The sequence below is a fragment of the Struthio camelus genome, chromosome 4, assembly GCF_040807025.1.
Source record: "Struthio camelus isolate bStrCam1 chromosome 4, bStrCam1.hap1, whole genome shotgun sequence".
Classification (NCBI taxonomy): Eukaryota; Metazoa; Chordata; class Aves; order Struthioniformes; family Struthionidae; genus Struthio; species Struthio camelus.
In genome coordinates this window covers 12,299,557-12,324,495 of record NC_090945.1, presented here as the reverse complement: position 1 = coordinate 12,324,495, position 24,939 = coordinate 12,299,557, and the positions used below count along the sequence as shown (strand labels likewise).

Sequence of the window (24,939 nt, the reverse complement as noted above, 5' to 3'; positions counted from 1 at the left end):
GACTAACATGCTGCCAGGGAAGATTATCATAACTGTAGGACCTCATTTCCCATCCACTAATGATGATTACAAGTGATGATGCTAAAAACACCGACTCACTCGCTGGTGGTCACACCTGTGATTCTGAAACTTGCCAGGTAGGAAAGAAAGGAAGGAACACGCAATTTGCTCTTTTCAACTCTATAGGCAATCTATATTCAGTAGCTATATATCCAATCAAATCCTATTTACAGAGTATCCATAAGAGCAAGAGAGCTAAGCAGTAATCCATTTACCCTTAAGATGTCCGTCTTCAGCTGCAGTTCTGTAGGTGGAGCTGAGTGCATCAGTCCTAACAAAGTGCCCATATCATCCTCCCCACTAGGTGATAAGACCAGCTGCTGGATGACCATCAGCGCATGCTGTCGGCATTGCGGATACTTCACTATGTTGTGCACACATCTCGCACCACCAAACTCCCTGAAAATACCTGTGCAGGAGGTAGGGAAAAAAGGACAAGAACATAAGGAGTATGAATAATACAAACAGTAACAAATAATAGCAAATAAAACATGAAACGCTTCCATTCTCGCTTCTACAGATTGAATGACAGCTTTTACCATAGAGATGCTTATGATTTTTACTACTTCTTCCCTCTCTCACCCCAAACAGAATAGAACTTTACTGACACTCTTATGATATTTTTCATTAAAGGTGTTGCGTACGGAGACAGAGGGCAGCTCTAAGAATTTCTTCAATAATTCTGTTACTCCAACAATAGTTATTAATTTCTTTTCACGTAGAGTTCCACGAGTTAAGGAATGAAACAAAGAAAATATACCCACGCTTAGATACCTTAGACGTTCAGTTACAAAGATACATGTAACCTGGTCCTACGAGCGGAGACCAGACCAATATCCAGCCACTCCTAAATTACAAGGCAGTTCCCACCTCCCAGAAAGGTTGTTATCCCATACTTACACCACCACCTCTCATGCAGTCTTCGAAATAAAACAATCCCCCCCCCCCCCTTTTTTTAAAATTCTCCTTGTATGGAAACTCCCGCATTTAACCTGTTTGTCACTCTTATCCGAATCTTTGCTAATTCTACCTCTTCTTACGTGGGAAAACCCTAGCAGAGCAATACATGTGGAAATGCATAATTAATTCATATAACTCACCTGCAATCTATGCTAAGTCCTCTCTAAAACCTCCTCATTGCAGCCTAATTCACTTGCTTCTTCATTCATCATTGAACACATTTGTCTACTAAATCAGCACTAACCTTTTTTCTCCTCTCCTTTGACAGGATAACTAGCTTGGTGGGGAAGTAGCACACGCAACAGATCTCAACTTCAGTAAAGCTTCTGGCAGCATTACCAGTATTGTGGCATTCTCACAAGCAACCCACAAAAGAGCCTAAACGCAACCAGGACAGACGAAACGCATAACTAATCGAAACATCAGTGCCGAGTAACGACGGGGTCACTGAAACGCCGTCCTGATTTGAACGGAGGACATGCCGCTGGGGTTTATCTCCAGTGCGCTGAGAATTGCCTTTGCTGACGCAACAAAGAATATATTCATCAAGCACGTGGACAAAGCCGAGCTGGCAGATGTTGTAAATGCTCAGTGGACAGAATTTAAAAGCCATCTTGAAAAGTGCTCTGAAGCCGCGAGTTGAAACGCAACAGGACTGGGGGCGAAGCACTTGCAAACGGATGGAACGGTAAAACGGCATAGACAACACTGGATGTTTTAGTGGATCAGAAAGTGAGAATCAGGTAACTATGTACAAATGCTGCAGATGAAGGGGGGTGAAGGGCGGGGGGAATGCCGTACCATAGCATATTAACAGAAGTGCATGTAGCACCTGAGACACAAGAGAGTAGGATAAAAGTCGTCCAAAATACGCACAGCTGCTTTACAGATAACAGTGATCTGCCCTTGCTCTTCAAAACCACTGGGAATGGGATAAACGTTAAGATGACATAAGCTTAACTCACAGCAAAGAATACATGCTGTATGGGAGGAAAAACCCTGCTAAGTGATAAAACATTAGAACTATCAAGGACACTATATAAAATCCTTCCTGGAAGGTTTAATTGCTTCAAACATCTGCTCAGGACAACCGACCCATAGGTGATCCAGCTTCAGCATGAGGAGCCAGACTCGGTGCCATCATACTCTTTCCAAAGCAGCGTTACTGAGGTTCCTCAGCACTGGTAACCAATTCCAAACTTATAAATATAGCTGGATAATATTGTCTTTCCTCCAGAGTGCACTAAGACATAGTCACAGGCCCACTCTAAATGCCAGCCCCTATTCCCAAGCATAATTTTTGGTAGAGACCTTCAGAATAAGTAATGCTATAGCCCCTTGCCACCAATCAAGCCAGAGGTGTTGGTAGCACATATTCCACCCCGTTCTGAGACTCCTATGGACACAGGAATTTTCTTCTACCACCCCTTTTCACGCGGACAATGGACACCCTTTACTACATTTTGTGATCTTGAAAATCTCACTTACACTTTCTACCTGGCTTTTGATCGCACTCTTTTGTGAGCATCCTCCTCCTCAACGACCTACTAATCTGAAAATAAGAGCTAAAACAGAGTTATGGAAACTGGATTCTTGTCACTTTGCTGCAACATCATATGCTGTTTCTGTAAATAGAAAACAACAGACAAGTGGGACAGCAGATGGAAGAAAATGGTAGGGAGGCTTCAGTGCTCCCGTTGAAACCTCATCTCCTGCTCTTCGATTGCATCACTAGTACCACTTGAGACAGTGAAATAAGAACATGAATGGCTCCAGTGCCATGCTCAGGGGACACAAACGGGAGCTGATGGCAGGGCTGAGACTCCCCCCTCTGCCTGCTCTGGATCCGGCTCTGCGCCACAGCCCCGAGACCGTAGCAGGGCCACACTGGGGCTGTGCAAGGAGCTGTCCTTCAGGTGGGGCCGGCAGCACTGAGCTGGGGCTGCCAGCTCTGCCCACCGGGGAGATCGACCCGCGCTCCGCCTGGGACTGCCGCGGCAGGAGTGGGACACGGGGATCCCCCCCTTCTCACTCCTGTCCTATCCCGGCTGCGTCTGTCCTGCGCAAGGCGTTGATTAACTCCTTGGATGGATTTAAAAGAAAACGCACAATTAAAAAATGGCAAAATCTGGACGGTTCTTGGCCATCACAACTGACGCTACCCTTGTATACAATTTTTCCTTTATCCAGGTTTTAAAGCGATTCTTATCCTGGGTCTATGCAGGCAATTGCAAACATTATCTTATCAGATAAGATCCAGCTCACTCTAACACATGCCAACAGGCCCTTCTCACCCCTAATGAACACATGCATGCACTCTCCAGCATCAGGAAAGCAAAAAAGTACACAGGGAAAACACAGACACACAAATACAATTTGCCACTGATAAACCATACCTTGAGTCTTTCCTTTCAATTTCAAACCAAATTTCTGACAATTTGCCTGACCTTAGTTCTAAAAAAAAAAAAAATCGGTTTTTAGTCAGTCATGCAGTTCCTGTTCCAACCCCCCTGGAAAACTTGTTTCAGTCAGAAAAAGCAATTTGCAGGCAACTGTCAACAACTGTGGTGTGCCACACAGAACCTCGGCAGCGCGCACTTGGTGCGCGTGCGAAGCATCCTCCCCTATAAACAACAAATGCAGAATCGGCCGCAGGGCAAAGCGACAGCGTTGGCTGCATTTAGATGATTCTAAAGCTAGAGAAACAAGCTTTTCAATGGATACATGCACCCCCATAAAACAGGATAGTATTAAAACAAAAAGGGAGGAGGGAAAAAAACAAAAATCGTCACAGGATCTTCTTTTCTCCTGTAGGTCATAAGTAACAGTTTGTAATTTTGATTCAGCCTCTAATTTAAACTTGAGAGATATATTTTTTACAAATCTTGGTTTTGTAACTAGTAGGTCTCAATATGTTCTTGCACGCTATGCATTCATAAGCACAGACGTGCTCTTAACTTCCTTCTTCGTTTTATCACTGGAAAAAGTCCACAGGTTTCAGATGAGAACAGCTGCCCGCCCTACCCTTCCCTAGGAAAAGAGAGGAAAAGATACGACCCTCTTCCCTTTCGCTTGTTCTTAAAGGAGATCACTGCTCCCCAGTGCTTTCTTCTAACCCTGGAGCAACAGTTTTCACACAGGCTTGATTTGCAAATCCCTAAACTTTCCACCGGAGCTGCAAGAAGGTGTCAGTAACTGTAACAGGCTTGCTTTCTTGCTTGTGGAAGTCCCGCAGAACTACTCCAACCTGAGGATTACAGGTGGGAAGGTACCCCTTCACATCAGCTGTGCGGCACTCGCAAACACCTCCCTGTCCCAACTCTCACTGGAGCTAATAAAGAGAAAACCACCAACTTAACAGGATTTTTAGCAAGTGACTATGAGATCAAGGACAATCTTGTTCAAAAGCACTGGATTTAAGAAACACAGACACTGAGATCACATACATTGCCAAAGGCAGGAAGATGAAACCATTTCGGAAAGCTCAGAGCGGAAAGGACAATCTCTCAAAATGTGAAAGGCACAAACCGAAACTTAAAGATGGACCCAATTTTCAGACTGACCCACTACTGATTCCCTCTTATTTTTTCATGTCTTCTGTTTTAAGACAACACCTTTTTTTAAGTACCACCTTACCCCAAGAAGCACTCACCAACCGATCAGCTCTTTTTATTAGCAACTGTATTGCTTTCATGTCTGTTCGTATTCGTAAAACGTACATGAGTTATAAATGAACTTACCTAGATAAGCAAGAACATCACGGGAGAAAAGTTTAAGAACAACAACAAAACCTAGGTCATTACAAAAGTCTGTTTAGCAAAGTACTCTGATTTGTCCAGCAGCTATTAAACATTGAGGGTGAATTTCAAGAAATAATTTGCCCAGGCAAAGGGAAGGGGGGGGGAAAAGAAAAAGGTTATAAGCTTTACTCGATCAGATCAGAAACTTTGTTTAAACACTAAGCTGCCAACTGAGCTGGACAATTTTCAGGATTGCCTTCTTAAGCATTTGCCACAAATTCTAATTTCTCCTGGCAAAGTGAAAACAAAACGAAAATGGAGAGGAAAAAAAAAGTCAGAACTGAGTGGGGTGGGGGGAAGAAGTGCTGGAATAAAGATGTTTCACGGCCTCCAAGGCCAGAAGCCTCTGGTTCCTCAGGATTGCTTCTGTTGTATCACTCACTCTCCATCTGTTATTTAAACTTCTCAGAGATGGCTTTTCCTTCTATTAGATACACACGTTGTCCATCTCATTGCCAGTATGTGCTGGATAATAGAATAATGTATTGCACGTAACATGGATCTGCCTGATTTTAAAAAAAGGATGCTCATAACTGAGCCCAATTTGTACACACTGCCTGAAAATTTGCCTTTAAAAATGCAAAGCCATCTTTCACTAAACATCACATGGATTTTTAATCAGATTTACATAGACATGCCAATGTCAACAAATTACTTACCTAATTGTGCGCTTAAATCTTTCAAAATAAAGCCATGTTACAAGCCCTACTACAAATTATTACAGTGTTGCTGGCAAGTGGTGACAAGGGGTTCTTTAAGTAAATACTCACAAAGAAACTCAAATAGAAAAAGAAACACTATCCTGTACTCCTTTATTTTATACACTGTAGTTTAAACCATCGGAAAACACTTAGCAGGAGAAAAAACTCACTTCATTGTGCTTGATTAATTTACCTTTATCTTCATGCAATTAATCAAGACTACTCTGCCTTCAGGCGCATGCTTCAGAGTTACATTTTGAAATCCATTTTGCCAGTGGCCTCTTTACTTACCTGCATTTGTGTTTGATCCTTGTAGCAGTACTGTCAAGGTCTCCATAACCAATAAAGCTAGCTGCTTTTGGTCCTCAAATGAACTGTTTCTTGAATCCCCTAAAAATAATTTCAGAAGCCCAAGATATAGTAAAAACCACTCTTCTGTAAGATGATACTTGATATTTTCCACCAGCACTGTTTGCCCCTCTTTTGCTTCCCTTGAGTATGCAGCCTACCCAATTTTTAAGGCAAATTAGGATTTTGTCTACAAACACACACCCAGGAAAGCTTAACTACGGATCCTTCAAAAGCTTAAGTTACAAACGCAAAATTTAAACATAGAAGCTTTGGAGTACTGGGAGCTTAGTGGTTGACACTGCACCTGCTTGTATAGATTCATATCTCCACTTATTATTTCCTGAAGCCACAATATCTTGCCATCTTTAAAGCCTAACAGGATCTGTCTTGCTCAGTATTCAGTACTTGAAAGAGAAATTCCAAACAAAGGCACACAACAACATCCACATAATTACATTAAACGCATCAATAATTCAACAGGTACAGAAGAGGAACCAACAGCGTGTGTGGTACTTCAAACACCATAGCATTACACCCCAGGAAAAAGAATTTTTTTAAACAAGTAATAGTAGCAAGTCACAATACAGGAGCATGTGTGTCCAGGTAGCACTGTCATCAGATGGATGGACGCCTTGGTCTGTTTCTGGGAAAACTGGTATGTTTTTCAGCAGAGTTGCTGGCAAGGAAGCTTTCTACCACTCATTAACGACACCTGAGATGATAAATTCAGGTGAAACGGTCAAAGATTATGATTAGAAAACAAATACCGCTGATACAAACTAAATATATCGTACTCTGAATAAAGAATATAAAAACAGGGTGTGGGTGTGTACACACATGCTCCTATTAAGAGTACAAGTATGCACTCAATGCAGCTTTGCAAGGCTGAGGTTAAACATGCTGGAATATCAAGTATCTTCTGCAATAAAGAGAAATATTATATAAATATCCGTAGCCCTATGGATACGATGCATCACTCCTTTACTTTCTTTTTTGTTATACAACCTAAATACTAAAACAATACATTTCAAATTCATTTGAAAAGGAAGATATGAACTCCTAACTATTCCGTCTTCATACAACATCTTTCATTAAAAATAGCCTCAAGCTTCTTACACAGCATAAAGGAAGAGGAAACCCCAGGAAACCTAAGATCGCACAGCAGCCCCTGGCAGAACTGAGTCCTTCAGCCAGGCATGCAAACTCTGCTGCTCCTCCTCACAAGCACTAGTGTCCACCACTGCCAGCCAAAAAACATATGTATTAATAAAATGGAAGAACACGCTCTACCTTGATCATTTAGAGCCTGAGTGGGATCTTTCAAAAGGGCTGCATATTTATGAAGAAGATTTACCATCACCTCCAAAAGCCCCACCTCCCTGAAGACATCCTTAAAGATGTAGTCATGACGGGTGAATTTAAGAAGCGTCTTCATTGCAATGATGCTACACTGGTAAGAGGTGCTGGATTTTAAAAGGATGCTCACGCTGATCAGTTCTTTACAGGGTATGTAATTCAAGCTGAAGACAACAAATTCCAGCATCTCAAAGTATTTGGTCTGCACTTCTGGAAGTTTAGAAATTTTCTCTGCAAACTGAGACAAAGTGTGCTGTGATTCCAAAATGAAGTAGTTGGCATTGTCCGCCATATAAATATTTGTGATGGCATCAAGGATGATTTGTGCTAGATAGTTAGTTTTTGCTTTCAAAAATGCATTCTGGAGGACGGAGAACGCTTGAATGTTCCTCACACAGTGACCTAAATCAGGAAACAAAGAGAGACGGGAGGAAAGAAAGAAAGAGAAAACTTTTAATAATCATAAACAATGAGCACGCTCGTGAACAATGATTCATACATTTTCATAAGCATGAATAAAGCAACAGTACATGTTACCTATAATAACATATTTTATTAAAATGGACTTTTCAAAGAAGCCTTTGCATGCTCATTTATATTGCAAGTTCTACGATCTATTGCTGTCAAAGACGAAATTTTTTCACCTTTGGGAAAAAAAAAAAAAAAGGGTTTGCACACGCAGCTAAATGAATGATACTCGCTTTAAAACAGCCTAAGGGTTGGTAAGGGTTAAGAAATGAATATCAGAATTAAATGGCTCTATTTTTTAAAAACATGCAACAAGCTACAGTTCTAGTGAAAAAAGAGGGCCTATGACAACTATCCAGTCCCTAACAAAACACATTACAGCAATACTAGAGTGCTCTGGGCGCCACAATACAGAAGGTAGGCTAAGTTTAGAATAACGTGCATCTGGTTCCCCTCGTTTAATAGAGCAATAAGCAATGAAAAACCCTCATCAGCTGGGTTCAAAGCTAAACAACATGCTTAGGCTCTGAATTATCCTGTTGCATCCACTCTTGGATTATCACCCATGCAAGGAAGAGAGTTAAGCGCAGAGAAACTCTACAGGGCTGTGGAAGGACAACAGTGGCCTTCCTTACACAGAGGGTTAGTCTTGCTCAATTCTACATTTAAAATATTCATGTGAACAAGCCTACTGGTATCAAAAGACAGCATGCAGGAGGGAGGGGGGCTTTGGGAATCAAGCCTGGGAATAAGAAAGCTTTGGTAGGGTGCAGTAACGTTAAGAACGGGGGAATTAAAACAAATATAAAAAGTTGTGAAGCATAAGGTAGCCATAACGTTAGTACACAAAGACCTCACACATCACTAAAAGCTAGGCCAAACTTCTTTTAGTAAGTACCTTCAAGTTCAATAAAATCTCATTCATCTAGCCAAAGAATGTATCAATGTTCACTGTCGCCCCTAGAATTTTTACCGGACAGATATTATTCTTATTCTACTAGAAAGATGCCTCAAAGCTAACTTTTGTAACCTTTATGAAAACAGCACGATTCACAGGGGACATATCCCGCGAGGCACTCCTAACGATCCACTGAAAACACAGCCCACGCTGAGAGCGCGCAGGTTTCTTCCACGTAAATGAGCTACCAATCATTCTCTTGCAAGGTGAAATGCATTCAAATCGCAATGTCCAGCACCCACTATACGGCATAGGAGCACGTATCAGGACATAAAAGGAGAGAAAGCATGTAAATCCTTCCTATTCTGTCTCAAAAGGAACGCGTATAATGCAGCATCCCACATTCAAGCAAAGAGTAACACATTTTCACGTTACTTTTCATTATACGCCCCAACACCTCTAATGCATACAGAGCTCTTTCCTGCCAGCAATCCTTTTAATCCTAATATTCTTAGGAAAGGCCAGAAAATATTCATGTCACATGAAATATAACTGCAGTAAACGCTTTCATCAGCCACGTAAGGTTTTAGGTGCCTCAGTGCTTGGAGCACAACGCAATCAAATCTCATTAACGTATTTCAGGCTACACGAAAGGTCTGTGCACTTCTGCTAGATATACAACTAATCTTTAAGAATCCGAGAAGAATCACGAAAATGTGCGTGGTCTGCCTTCAGACCACTACATCACACACAATGCTTTGAAGTGTTATATAGTAAGAAGTCATCCTAATAGCTTCGATTCTTGGTTTTCAGTTTCAATAGCATGGCAACTATTACAGAGCTCAGCATTAAAAAAAAGAGAGATAAAAAACATTAAAAATATTTTTCTTTTTTTAAATAGTGAACATTTATAAGACGCTATAAACAAAATACCGAGGATGCTCTAACAGTAAAGTCTTATTTTCAGACAAGCCGAAAGCAAACAACTAACCTGATTTTAAAACGTTTCATAAACAAAGAATCCTGATTTATTACATATGCTCCGTGGAATGATACTTTCTTCAATTTCTAGAGACTAAGATGACACCGATTTAAAAGAAAATTAGAATTATCTCAGTGTCAAGTATAATTCCATTCCACTCCAGCAATTCTCTTCAAGACAACAAGAAAATTCCTTCAAAAATAACATGCAAGAATTTCACACGCTCAAACTATATTAATGTTACATTACAAGTCATATTAATTTGTTCCTAAGTGCAGTTGTTTTGCATGCTTGTTTTAAAACGAAGAACGCTGAGAAGTGGATTTAGAGCTTATTAAATGTGAAAGAGAACAGAGGTAGTGACGGAGACAACTATTTATATTCTAATTAAGTATAAACAGTTGTTCCAGGCAATCAAGCAGATTAATAAATTATCTTCGATTACTGTAAGGACCCCTGAAGAAACCAAACCTTAACCAGTTCTTCACAGTCCAAAAAAGAAGATTTAAGTAGAATCAATTAAGAAAACATGCTAATATGTTCTCCTTAAAAAGATGACTTGTCAATAGAATGAAAAAGTAGGTAAAAGGAACTCAGAGATGGCATGACCAATACCAGACAATTAAATACAAGAAGTCCTTGGGATATTCCAACAGACACAGGTTTTTCTCATGCCATTGTATCAGCAATACTAATTGGCTTAAGAAAAAATGTAATATGTTATTACCAAAGTATGAAGAAGAAAAACTCTGGGTACGTTCGTTACCCTCTTTCACTATTTAGTGCAAAGAAAAAACAATTCCTATGAACACTGAGCTCTCTAAACACCAGAGAAGGGAAGCTATCATCCAAGCAATAGAGACATGTAAGAGAAACAGCACGAAAGTCAACCCATTGGCCTATGAAACTGTGAATATAACTCTCACTATCACAAAAAGTTCAGAAATATCCCCAATGTTACTAAAACCCACGAGAATCCAAGACAGCAAACTAGCTCCACAGTCACTGTCAAATTCCTAAGTCCTAGCTTACATATAAAACATAATTATATTTTGTTTATAAAATCAATTCTCTTGTAAGAGTATAGAAAAGACGTGAAAAAATTATTTTTGTCAAAGCCTTTCCTCCTCAGACTTCCTCAACCTTATCTCCATATTGTAACTTGCACTGGTTGCAGCACGCACACAATCCATCAACTCTGAACACTGACTGCTGGTGAAACAATGGATTTCAGCTCAGAAGACACAGTTGCTTAAGCTTACAAAAATTTACAGAAAATAAATTTGGATTTAAAAGAAAAAAAAAAAAAGCAAAGCACATCAGTCTTCTGCACTAGTTTACTAAGATCAGATTTAGACACCATAAATCGAATCAGTGCATCTTCATATACTGATGCTGATCTTAAGACAGGCATGTAAAAACTACCGGCAATGCAGTGAGAGATGTTTGACTCAGCCTCAAGTCCTCAAAGATGCAAGTTGTACACATTTTTCTTTTGGAACCAACCCCAAAGAAGAACCAACTCTGGGATCCATATAGCTAAGTATAGGATATGCAGTCTTAGTAGAAGCACGTATATTACGCTACAAATGTGTTGCGTAGTAGACAGCTTCTCTCAATCTGACTGCTGTTTTTGATTGAAAGAAAGGGAGGGGAGGTGCAGGGGGGACAAGGAGAAAGTACACTCACCTTTGCCTGCAGGCTGTGGGACTGCAAATCCAGGCAGTAGAAAAGGTACCCCAGTGGTAACACCAGCTGGTTTTAATTCATTGACACCATAGGTTGTCAAGGAAGTTATCAAATTAACTAAGTCCTTCAAAGCATCCTTAGATTCAGCCTCTTTTGCCTGTTCTAATCTAAAGAAAACACAGTAGGTCACATTAGCACAAGTGTATTTCAACTCAGATCACCTTAATCACAGATGTACTCTGCTCTGCTAATTTAGAGAATATATATTAAGTGAGCCAGCGTGCACTGAACTTGAAGTATTTTAAGATGTTCTCCATTCACATTCATAACATTACATCAGTTACACATAATTTATGAGAGCATATGATTTTATATGCCATAAAAATTCACCTAATAAATCTTGCCATGAACTCAATAGCTTGCTAAAAATCAGCATATACACTCAAATCACTTTGAAATTCCTCTTACAAACAAGAAGCTATCTGATAGAAAAATGCCTAAATAATCTGTCATTAAATAAATCCATAATTGGCTTGCCAGATTACATCTGCCAGTCTGAGAATTAAGGCTCTATGTTAATGAAAAAGTATCCTAGTGGAAACATAACGCCTAGAGGTGCACAACTCTGATGCTGCAAACCGCAACATCCGATTCTAATAATCGTTTACTGCTAGCAAAATGAAATCAGAACAAATCATAAAACTGACTATTAAAATATAGAACAATCCTCATTTCTCTTGACTGGCCCCACCGAAAAGGAGAAGGAAGAAGAAAAAAATAAATAAATAAAACAGAAGAACACAGATTATTGTTCTCAGTTCAAATCAATCGCTCACAAACGCAAAGCTTTTCCTCCACTCATCGCTGTTTCAGAACAGTAAGCTAGGGAAGACGGCGTAAGCAAACCGGTTCCGCTTTGCTGTTAAGCCCAGGACTCGCACGCTGAATTATCACTTCGTGGTGGTGGGTGGTGACCCAAAACTGGAGGAAGAGGAGAGGAGCGGAGCGGAGCAAGCAACAGTTGGGGATGGTAACGCAAACTGTGCGACTAGATCCACAACAGCACATCTGTTTCCCTAACACAGGCCTCAGAGAAACCAACTGAAAGAGATACTGAATTTTTATGCAATTGCTTTCTAACCATACATGAGCCTTCGTTTCATCCAAAACTTAAAGTGTATTTTATTACTTACTAACCCTCCGTTTCTACAGACCTCAGGAAAAGAGCCAGGGATCACAATTTCCTATTCTCTTATTCAACGTAAGCTGTATTTTGATTCTTGCCGATAATTCCCAGTAAGAGCCCTTGGAAACAGCTCAGTCTGCATCCTCCATCTTCTTCTTAGCCAGACATATGGTTGCACCTCATTCAAACAGCCATTAAAGAGGCACTTAGCTCCTCTGTTACCGATCTACTAACCCTGCACATGCCCTCCTCTTTCACATCGAGTTGAAATTATATATGCTCTGCTTTGTTCTTCACACATCTCCTGCAATTTCTTATAAATCACCTTCTTCACATGTCATTCTGCGTTACCAGCGCCAAAGCCTCTCCGTGACTTCATTCCCAGCGTCCACATTTCATATCCATATACGACAGTAATCCTAACAACAGTAACATACATCTGAAAGACAGTCTCTGCCAGTAGTTTTGAGCCAAAACATATCCAGAGAGAAAACAGCGCTATTGATGGTCACTGATCAATACACGGGCTTGTCCAGAAGCCTGCTTTTTGGAAATAAACTATATGCTGATGCAAAGGTCAAAAATAAAACTTAGGAGAAACAGGTAGACATATGGCTGACAAAACAGCAGTCGCATTTGGAACCATCTTCCACCTCCTCTGCAATATCCAAATCACGAGCAAATTAAAGACAGCTGTGTGGACTGTTTACCTCCCCCCAGTAATTTTGCAAGAGTTGTGTCACTCTTCCCTACAGCAGCCCTGGGAGGGAATGGGGTCCCGCATTCAATCCTTTCATCCTGTCAAACGCAGAACTCCTTCGCTCTCTAATCGCGCTCTCCTTTTCAAACCTTCACAACTCCAATAGCTCCGGCAGGGACTCACCAGGCTTCCACTAAGAGCACGAGCACGTCAGAGGAGAAAGTCTGCTTAAAACACTTCAGAGGAGAAAGTCTGCTTAAAACACTTCAGAGGAGAAAGTCTGCTTAAAACACTTCAGAGGAGAAAGTCTGCTTAAAACACTTCCATCTACAGAGGAACTGTTTTATACCTGAAAATGAAAAACTAACAACAGCACGCTCCTCTCAAATTCTGCCTCAGCTCTGACTAACAATTTGCGGAAAACAACAAAATGCCGTATTTACTACGGCATTCATTCAAAGCAAGGTAACTCATACTCAAAAGCACCATTCATACTAAAAGAACAACCAGAATTCCTTAACATACGTTTCAGCAATTTTGGCACAGAAGATAACACCGGGTACAAAGGTTCATGAGTTCAGTATTTCAAATGCAACGACTATACCTGATCTCCATTTCAAACAAAGAAGCAAAAAAATTCCCAGACACCCAGAAACGTATTATGGGATGGAAAATTAAGCCCAAATGTTTGGGTACCAAAGCCTAGGACAGTACATGGCCATAACCAAAAATGAATGGCTTGGAAAAAGGAAATAACCACCCTAACGCTTCTCATTAATGGCCATTACAGCACTGTTTCCAAGCATCTTCAACCCCAAGAAACTGGATAAGGTACACAATCATAGATTTTACTTCCATGTTCTGGTTTTAGATTTGAAAGCATATATTTAAACAGCAATGCATGCTTCTTCAGAATTTCAAATCCAAAGATTAAAACCAGATGGAGCATAGATTTAATAAAATTAAAGCAGGAGACATATTAATTTGCTGACTGAGAACATGAAAAGAAATAAAATCATGGATCATGCTGCAAAGTTTAGTTTGGGTAGACATTGCCATTACAATATTTTGTAATGTATTTGTGTTAGTAGTGTCTGTTCTAAAAAATAGAAATTTGTTCTATATATGTATGTGCACATGCACACACACACACACACAGATATCCTAATACTGAGTAGAGTTCTCTCCAGCATGCTCATATCAGAGCTTATATCCAAAAAAGTCTCAGTCTTCAGTGATAAGTAGCATGCACCACATTCACACACACGATTAGCATCATAATTAGTACAAAAAAAACACTAGTTGCATCCAAAATACATTTTTCTAAGTTCTTATTAAACTTTTAATAGCAGATGTTTTTAAGCATTTGCTTTCTTAGGAGAACCACTTAGTAATACACCAGTACAACTGAAGAAAGAAATGAAACAAAGTTTCATAAACGGAGAAGAGCACCTAATTTTACTTTTTGATCCCAAAGTCCCGAGTTCATAGCAACCTATAATTGCTTATTTGTTCAAATCTATTAACCTCTTCTTTATTAAAAGAAACTGTTCAGAAAAAGCTCACAGTGATCTGTCAGCGTTGTTAAAGTCCTTTTGCATACCTGAGCAAGAGGTCACAGAGGAAGTTGTATCCTTGCCATATCCTAAAATCATCCAGTAGCGTTTGTGATACATCACTGGAATCTTTGAGAAAACACGAAAGCCCAGCAAACATCTCAACTATTTCTAGGGGAGAAAGGTCATCAGACTGCTGCATGTTCTGAACACATGTGGACAAACATTCTTTTTCTGAAAAGAATTGTGATCAAGAAATTTAAGATTTGACTGACATTAGGCATAGGAAGAAGCAGAATTAGTAAAATAAACACAGCAATACAGTAACAATTACTTTACTATCCCTCCCTTATTACACAACATTCAAAGTGACAGAGAGCTTGGCTTCTCAAGTGGCTTCAGATCTGAATTCTAACCTCCTGTCCAACACCCTCCTCTTTTATAAATCGTTACCTTTTCAACCGAGAAAACACAAATGTATGTTTTAATCTATCTTCTTCCTGGTACCACCTGAAAAGTTTAACCTGGCAACTCAACAGAATAAAAAGACCCATCTGGAATGTTAATTTAATTCTAAACCACCATTCCATTTAAAAACCAAAATTATATAAACCACTAACTTAAAAGCTATGTTACTGATGTTAAGCAAAACCCTACATACAACCCTTTACATCACATCCTATCGCTGCTCTGGTTGACAAATCTTTGGCTAGACTATTTGCTTGCTCAAGAAATCTTGAATAAAAGGAGACAACTTGTCATTCTGCATACCTCTCATCCTGTTATAATCAAGACCAGTTATAATCAAGACTCAGTTCATGGGTAAAGTCCCAAAAAGCTTTCCCAAATCTAGAGCCAGATTTCAGGTTGTACTACTGTTCTAAAAGATACACACTTCAATTACCTGCTATTTTATCTCTCCAGCATTCAGGAGATACGTGCATATCTTTCTAGCTTTACAGTATTTCCCAGAAGATCAAATCAAAACATGCGATATTGAAAGGATGTTCCTTTGCCTATGATAAAGGGTCCTAACTTGTTTCTTGAGTATGAGATGACTCTCTTGACAGATGTTATCTCTGCAGTCAGGTTCATTTTTAATCAACAAGTGAGAGGGAACGCAGACTGGTTTTCTTTTTGACACTGTATTTCACTTATTTCAATTATAAAGAACCGAGAGTATCTTTTGATATGCCAACCTCACTCTTCTATGGATCCAGCCAATAGCCAAGTGGTAACAGCAGTAGCTGCAATACCATACATGATACACAACTTGATTATTTTATTTGTTGCACTTCATAAAGTTTTCATGCATAAACATACACCTTCTACATTCATCAAAAAATATACCAAAAAGCTTTTATGGATGTATGCAAAATAACTACCACCTTTTAAGTCATGTTTCAAAACATTTAACCGATGACTCTTCTGCACTTCTAAAGGATATTGGACATTCACTTCTTTTTCACTGGAGTTGGAAGCACTCTACTAGTGCAAGAAAAAACATAAATTCAATTTTTCTGTGAAGTATGTGGGAGCATAATGACACGTTTCATAAAACGTCAAAATGATTTTGTGGAACTTTAAGACAACCTGCTTTTCAGGGTGTGGGGGTAATGTTTTGTTTTTGTTTTTTTTCCTTTTTCAATAATTGTAGACTGCTAAAATTTGTGATAATGAAATTAGCTCATTTAAACAGTTGTTGCAACTTAAAAGTATGTATGCTTTTAGACCATCCTGCAATTTGAAAGCCCTAAATGTAACATTAGAAACAGATTCCATCAAATTTTGCATCTCAAATCCTAAACGCCCATGCAATTTTAAATCAACGCAAGTCCAGTATTTTCATTAGCGTAACTGTATTCAAAGCCATTCCTAAGCATACACTCTCCAATGCTGGTTGTCATCTTGCTTCAGTATAGCAAATTGTTTGTCACAAATTAGCTAAGCAGCAGTTCTTGCTATGCAAACCATGAACAGATCCTCGTAGATACAGGATGAAGAAAGCCTTTGTTATGCTAGCTATGGAAACCTCTAACCAGCTACAGAAATACCCCTACAGCTTCCATGTGTGAAACAGGAGACTGTTTGTCTCAAATATGACAAAATTGAATGATTCTGGCTACTTAACCATGCATAGCTGAATATTCTTGTGATTTCCTTTCTGAGAGAAAAATTTACTGTTCCTTTCGGCTGAAGCCAGGCTTTAGGCACAACACCCCTGCGTCGTGGACCTTGCAGGGGAGCTGGGCTGGACCACGGGGCAGGAGGTGGGTGGGCTGTTCCAGCGTGCAAGCAGTAAGCACTTGGCTGCTCAGACTCAAATATTTCGGTGGCCGTATGCCATGCTCCCTAGAGCGTTTCCTAGGGCCTGCATTTCCCAAGTTTGGCTGCTATCAGGGCACGCCAGCTCCCTGATGTCCTGGATAACGGCAAGCTGATTGCAAATCAATGATAGCTCTATCAGTCTGACCCGTTCTCTCCCCACAAACTGAAAAATGTCTTGGAAAATAATGTTCTCTGAGCATACCAGAATTAGTTCTCCCTGGTTTGCTTAATGCACCAGCGTTTACTACAGGGCAGCAGCTTTTATGAGCTTCTAATAGCTCAAAATGCGTCAGCAGAACACATGGAGCTGGTTCCTCTTCCTGCGGCTTCCACAGATGTCCCCACACTTTTATTGCCAACTAGAGCGGTGCCTAAACAAGCAGCTGGAAACAAGACGCAGTGAGCTTGCCTTGCCTCTGCAAGGGGCTGCTGCTGCTAATTCAAATGCAGGACAGGCAGTAAGAAATTCTCCTTAACAATTCATGTGATGAGCAAAAATGACAAACTTATGCACCTTCCCAATGACTACTTCGCAATACGAGCAGTTACTAGAGTTGCCAAAAAATGGAAGGAACGAGGTAGAAAGCCTTTCCTTTTGGTTAGCAAAAGCTCTACACCAAAACATTAGGGGAAGCTGTGTTCTACAGTGTTAAACTGAAATATGGAAGAAGCACGCTCACCTACAGACACCTCTCATTACACGAGTACTCTGAAACTTTACCAGTACGGAAACACCTACATGTCTAAACAAAGAGCCTCTAAGTCTTCCTAGATGTATTCTTTTTCATGCCTATTTTATAAATAAGAAAACTATGAAGGGGAAAAAAATCAGATAGAAACAACAAACAGCATTTGAGAAAGACACATACCATGGATGTATTTTACTACATTGACGCTAAGGCCATGACGCGATATGGTCATTAATACTTCCCCTGCACTCTTCCTCCAAGGCAGATTATAGGGAGGGCACCATGAGGTTATTGCACTGAATAAAAGCTGGAGATCATCCTTTTGAGCCAGTTCTTCCGCCGGGGACACAAAACTGCACAATTTTACTAAGATCTGAAAGAATAAGTCATTAAATATCTAACATGAACACACCCTTCATTAGTACTTATGTCTAAATTTAACAAAAGCTGAAACAGTCTTTCACTTAGCATAAACATCAAAAAAGTAATGCACTCTTTCTTTTGTGTATTGTTTCTTTATTTCAAATTAAAGACAAGGTTATTCAGCACATGGTTTCTTCACACCTTGATTCAGTTAAAGATGACTAGCACAAGATTAGCAGGGGAACGTAGATCTCTTACACTGAAATAGTATGCTTGCTTGGATACTCAGATTATTTCATTCATGTACAGGCCACCTGTTACCTAATTTACAGGTAGAAATCCTGCAGTGGAGCAAAGGCACTGAAAAGGAAACTGTTGCATCCCTTCCCAATGCAGGAAGGGTAATGATGAGCTGTTGACAGAGCAACATCCATACCTTTTGGCCAAATGAAAACAGGTGAAATAGTGGGGCATGAAAGGTTATCTAAAACAATGCTATAGACCCACCCTGATCTGAATTTCCAAGTTACCCTAGACCAGAAAAGACGCAGCCACGCAGCCGAAGTGACTGCGCTGCATTTCTGTTTGTACATGTTTCAAGGTCATCTGCTGCCCAGATTTGTGTTTCACGAAGGAAGCCGATTTTGCTCTGAGACTCCTTCCCAGAAAACTGCAGGACGACTTTGTAAAGCCGCCTGCATCCTTAGGAGAAAGTGCGGAAGCTAAGTCAAAGCAGAACCTGGGAGTTATCCCAAATCTCACCCGTTCCAGCTAACTCATGTGAGAGAATCACTTTATGGCCCTTGAAGAGGGACAAAAAAGAGCAGAAAAAGTAGTGTATTGACAGGGGACTGTACATTTATTGTCAACACTTATCATTTACTACCTCTGATTGCTGCTGACAGAAACATAGCAAAGCAATATCTGAAAGACAGCTCAAAACACATCATGATTTCTGCTTTGGAAGAGAGTCTGTTGTACTAAGATTTAAAAAAAAGAAACAAACCACACAACAGGCAAATGGGTACATTTTCATATAGTGACAGGTTCTGGGCAGATATTCCGGCTAGTAATTGTGGGAATAAAACTCTCATCAACATTTTATAGAGCTGGTACCAAAACGCCTCACAAATGTTGTATTTACAAATATCAGTAGTGCCTTCAGATGCTTGACGGATGTGATTGCTGACAGACCTCTTATGTTTTTGCACACATGGCTGCAAAAACCTTAAAGGTGCGTCCAGTTTATATTGAAACTGGCAATGTGACCATCTACTCCTTTCTGACTATTTGTTTTCAGGCTCCTTCCAACAAGTCTGATCAAGAACACATATGCAAATTTCTTTACAACAAGATCTCCGTTTGAAACTTCAGAAAGCACAGGCAGGTCAGATGGAGTCCCAGGCTTCCCTGGCAAATCTCCATATCACAGAATCACAAAACAGCTGAGGTTGGAAGGGACCTCTGGAGATCATCTAGTCCAACCCCCCTGTTGCAAAGCAGGGTCACCTACAGCACATTACCCAGCATCGTGTCCAGATGGCTTCTGAATATCTCCAGTGAAGGAGACTCCACGGCCTCTCTGGGCAACCTGTGCCAGTGCTCAGTCACCCCCAAAACAAAGAAGTTTTTCCTCATGTTCAGACAGACCTTCCTGTGTTTCAGTTTGTGCCTGTTGCCTCTTGTTCTGTCCCTGGGCACCACGGAGAAGAGTCTGGCCTCGACACCCTCCTTTCAGATGCTTATATGCATTGAATGCGGAAACACCTTCCGCTGCTCCGTACCTGCAGCATACTACTTTGGGGAAAATGGTAATAGTACCAGCAAACTAAGCCAGTTGATTTCCATACTTAAGAAGAAAAAAAATGGGGGAGATGGGAACTTAACTTGAAGCGTGCTTGCAGAAAAATCCATCTGACTAGAAAACAGCAATTGGTGAAGAATCAAGAAAGACCAAAACATGGTCCAGACAAGAAGTTTCTGGAGATTTCTCTCATGAAGCCTTTTCATTCTCTTTTCAGATTTTATAACCCATTTTAACTTTCTTACCTGTACAAAGACTTTCTGTAGTAGCGCTCGGCGCTCTGCGAGAGGTAGCTCATTCTGTGCTCCTCCAACTACCTCAGGCACATGTGGAAGGTCAAAAAACAGATATAGACATTTTACAAGCGTGGAAGGCACTGACATTGTAGTCATGCAGTCCACAGTTTTCTGGAAAGAAAAAAAAAAAGGGCAAAAAAAATTTCAGTATATTACTATATTGAAAAAGTCACACTCACGTAACAGTTTGCTCATATGCTAGCATTTCTTTCTCACATCTTTACGAGGTGTCCACATAGCAGTACAGATTCATGACCTGTTCTTGAATGTCTACCTGAACAGTAACCATGGAAGGAGCATTAGAATTTATTTACATCACAATAGCATCTAGCAGCCACAGTTGGGAGTAGTCACTGCACCGCACAGCATAGAAACAAAAACTGACAGTCTCTGCCAACAGAAGCTTACAAGTTAATTACAAGACCTTCAGCCAAGCCCTCATTAGCTATCTATTCTTTACAGTAGCAGAAACAGGAGTGGGAGGAGAATTTGTCAACTTGTGCACTAGCTCGGCAAGAAGATACAAGGAGGCATAAGGAGCAAAGTAGAAGAAAATATGAAAACATCAATAGGAAGAAAAGGCAAATTGGGGTGGCAAAAGGCAAATCTGTAATAAATACAGATTAAGTGTTGAGATATAAAGGCAGATTAGGGCAGAAAGAACAAATCACGCAGCTCTCCAGTACATTGCCACATATCAGCTATCTGATAGGGGGTAACAAAAACAGAGGCAGTAAAGCTTCATGACACAGTTCACCATTGCCTTTGGCTTCATGTCATAGCAATGTGCCTTCCATGAATGGGGAGCCCAAGGAAAGAGATGGAGTGATTTGGGTGCCATACATGATAAGCACCTGTTGGACACTAAGCAGCATGCAAGAGAGGCCTTTGGGAACAATAAAATTTGCCTGTTTCAAAAGCACGTTCTAAACTGAACTCTCATAAGAATGATTTCTAGGCAACTTAAACCACAGGGAGCTAATGCAGAAGTTCTGAGGCAGTATAATTAAAAAAAGGGTCTTAACAGAGAGGAAAAAGGAGTTACAACATCTTTTAGAATGTGTTCACATAGCTCATTATTTTGGTTCTTTTGTCTTTCAGCACAATTTTTTTTTTTAACCTCTCGATGAAGACTAACCTGTCCTGATGAAGCTAGTAAGTTAATTGTGGTGAGCAGCATCCAACCTCTACTTGCTTCTTCACTTTGATTGACCTCCAGAAACTGGACTATGGCACGACTTGCAGCCTCTGTGGGAGGGGGGAGGGGGGGAAGTAATAAAAATTAAGTTTGAAAAGTTGCAGTGTGGAATACATGTCTTCTCAACAGTCTAAACACTGAGCATTAATTTAACCCGGCAGCACTACTTGGAAATAGGACTAGGTTCAGGCCTATGCTCTCCAGAAGCACTCTTCCATACCCTTCCACATCCACTTGGTGTTAACTCTAATGAGGTTACCAAAAATACATTTTTAGGTCATGTATCGTATTTTAAACCAGTAGTCATATTGCAATAACATGCAGCAACCTTTATTTAAATATTTCAGCTTTATCAAACATGATATGCCATTTTTCAGACACAGGAAGTCACCACCACTTAGTGGTTTCAGTGGGAAAAACTTAATACTTAATTTTGCCGGGGGTGTGTGGGGAGGGGGGAGACAAAAAACAAAAAACACTCACAACGCCCTCAATGCACTGAAGGGAAGGAGAGGTGCAGAAAGACAAAAAGAATAAAAACCAAAAAGACAAAGACTATTAAGAGAAGACCAACCATTACCACATCCCCATCCTACATTTTTTAAAAGATGAAACTGCAAGCAAATCATGGCTAAATATCATTATCAGTTGATTGCTTCTGGAATCAGCTGCTATTCCTTATCAGTCAGAGCTAAACACAAACATTTAACCGAGAAAACAAATCATCATCCCCAATAACAAGGTAATAGAAAGGAAAACCCTAACTGACTGCTATCTAAAAGCACACGTATGCTCAGAATTCTATAATGCCAGTCATGATGGCTGCCCATTAGCTTACAACCATTTTTCATTAACAACTGCCCATCAATCACATCCAATACACTTAGGCTGAGCTGGGACAGAAAAGGAAGGTGCATGATATTGCTAAAAAGAGGAGCTACAACAGAATTAGAAGAGGGGAAATACGTCGACAACTGACGGAGAATCCAATTTTAATCTTGCCTTGCCTGCTTCATCTGCTGCCAGATACCCCAATATATACTTGTGGACGAGTTTGATCTAAGGTAATATATTATATATGGCAAAACACTTATCAAACTTCTAACATTAACTGCAGTAAAAGGAGGAATCTTCTGCAGAATCAAATTTGAAAGGTCATAGAGCAGATGATCCTAAAAGACTTCTACAATTGTTTGTTTTACGCTCAGAACAAAGTTTTCACTAACGAGACCATCATCATGCAGAGCCAAATCTGTCAATCACTAAACGTATTGGTGAATCAACATAACAAAAGACTAGGGTTTGATGAAACGTTTTGATTAACAGGAGCATAGCCAGAAGGTCAAGGAAAATGATTACCCCCCCTTTACTCAGGGCGCATTAGACCACATCTGGAATACTGTGTCCAATTCTGGTCCACCCAAAGAAAAGAAAGACGTCAAAAAACAGGAGTTTAGCAGAGGGCCACCAAGCTGGTCAGGGGCTGGAGCAGGAGCGCTGCAAGGAGGGCGGCTGCAGGACTGGGCCAGCTCTTCAGCCTGGGTAAGGCCGACTTTGGGGGCACCTCGCAGCAGCCCCCACTCCCTGCGAGGAGGCTTTCGAGAAGTTGGAGCCAGGATCTTCACAGCAGTGCGTTAATGGGAGCACCAGAGACAACGGATGTAAACTGAAACAGGAGAAGTTCAGACTGGCTGTAAGGAAACACTTCTTCCCCATGTGGATGCCTAGGCATTGGAAGGGGCCCAGAGGGGCTCTGCAGTCTCCGTCCGAGGAGGTTTTTGAGACCTGACTGGACGAAGCCCTGAGCGACCTAGTGTGATCTCATGGCTGGCCCTGCTCTGAGCAGGAGGTTGGACTAGAAACCTCCTGAGGTCCCTTCCAACCTGAATGATCCTATAATTATCATGTTTATGGAAGAGAGTTTATTTGATGTCTTATTCAGGAGACTTAAGACCATCCCTACCGGTGTTAGTTTCGCCTCTTTCACATTGATGGGGAAAGTATTTTTCCCTAGAAACCATTTTATATTCATGTTCCTAGCTGAAGTACACAAAAAGACAGAGATTGGGTCCAACAACTGGTCCAAAAAAATTGACCAGGTACAAGCAGCCTCACTTAGAAAGCACAATGGACATGCCAGAGCCAAGGTTCTCATATTTGAGTTATATGTAAAATGACAAATGTCATGGTAAAAACCACTTGTCTAAATTCTCACAGTTAGCGTCAAGCATGTCTAAAGCACACGCTGCTCCTCCAGGGACAACGCCCTGCCAGTCCAGATTAGGCGCAGTTTAGCAGACCCCTTCTTTTTCCACCAAACATACACAGAGCTAGGAAATTAGCGCCTGACTGTAAACATGCAAAAAGGTGCCAAATAGGGTATGGAGAGCCTCACCAGGGTACGCTTTCGAAAAGCACTTGTGGAACATGGGTTCTTTTAGTCGTTTTTGAAAGCGAGACTCAGAGGTCAAATATGTGCTTCTGAAAATGTTATCATGCTGCTGGCATCATAAACAGCATAGCAGTAGAACACTATAAATAGTGGTTTCAAAACTGTCAGTCTTAATTAAACATTATCTAAAACACAGACAGAATTTCAAGTGCAGGAAGAAATTCTCTTGTCATCTGCTCTGAGCAAATTTGATAGCACTATAGTTCAAAACTCATTTCTATCATCAGTACCAGCCTTATTTTAATTTCTTGTACTTTTTCCCTTGTGCTCAAGTAATCTTTCAGGAGTAACACACTTGGTGCCCCCCACCCAGATGTCTTCACCTCTTAAACCTCTGCAGAAGAGGTCACATAACCTAGATGTTGGACGAGACAACCAATAGTGATGGCAAAGGAGCATACAATAATATGTACATACATGTCTTGATAACTGGGCAAACATATGCCTAAATATGACCGTGATTACATGGCTACACAGTTAACCCAGTAGCTGGATTTTTCAATAGAGATTCCTTATATAAGGGATAGAAGTTTCATCCATTACAACAATGGAAGACATTTCATGCATAAGAGACGAAACAGATGCTCTGTGTCCTGGACTTCAGAAATGCAGCAGATGGAAAGCAATGGGATAAGACCCATTCAAGCTTACTAGCAAACAGCAGCACAGCATTACAAGACAAAGTTACTGCCTACAGCAAAGCAGTAAGGACAAATTCAGTACGTGAGGCTTTTTGCTAGACGTTCTAGCACAGAAAACAACATATATTCTCATTGTACTTTCATACAGTGCATTGTTATATTAAGTGGAATAACTGCGTACAGTAGGTAGGATAAAAACACAAGTGCATACCAAAAAGCTACCAGGGTAGGGGAGCGAAAGGGGTGGGGGGGAAGGAGTCAAATTCACAGACACCCTTTGACAGCTCCTCCAAGGAGCCTCCCCTACTTCACATGGGGAATGCTTGCAAACAAGGTCAGCTGTCCGGATAGCATTAGAAGACATGAAGAGTTTCAACTGCCTTGCTAGTAAGAGAGAAATATCAACCTCAACTGAGATGGTGAAGTCTTCCTTGAGCTCAAATCCTGGACAGTACAGTGCT

At 40.6% G+C, this 24,939-nt stretch overlaps 1 protein-coding gene across 7 annotated transcripts in view; it reads right to left on the bottom strand.

Moving 5' to 3' along the window:
- WDFY3 (WD repeat and FYVE domain containing 3) overlaps positions 1-24,939 on the bottom strand; it is a 194,717-nt gene that overhangs the window by 98,187 nt on the left and 71,591 nt on the right. For all 7 annotated transcript variants that reach the window (XM_068941507.1, XM_068941508.1, XM_068941504.1 and 4 more), the window contains 8 exons: positions 21,326-21,435; positions 20,137-20,298; positions 17,905-18,097; positions 14,755-14,941; positions 11,266-11,432; positions 7,163-7,630; positions 5,813-5,911; positions 276-469 (listed from right to left, as the gene is read on the bottom strand). In XM_068941507.1, the coding sequence (XP_068797608.1) occupies positions 276-469; positions 5,813-5,911; positions 7,163-7,630; positions 11,266-11,432; positions 14,755-14,941; positions 17,905-18,097; positions 20,137-20,298; positions 21,326-21,435 (1,580 nt within the window). The remainder of the gene's footprint in view (positions 1-275; positions 470-5,812; positions 5,912-7,162; positions 7,631-11,265; positions 11,433-14,754; positions 14,942-17,904; positions 18,098-20,136; positions 20,299-21,325; positions 21,436-24,939) is intronic.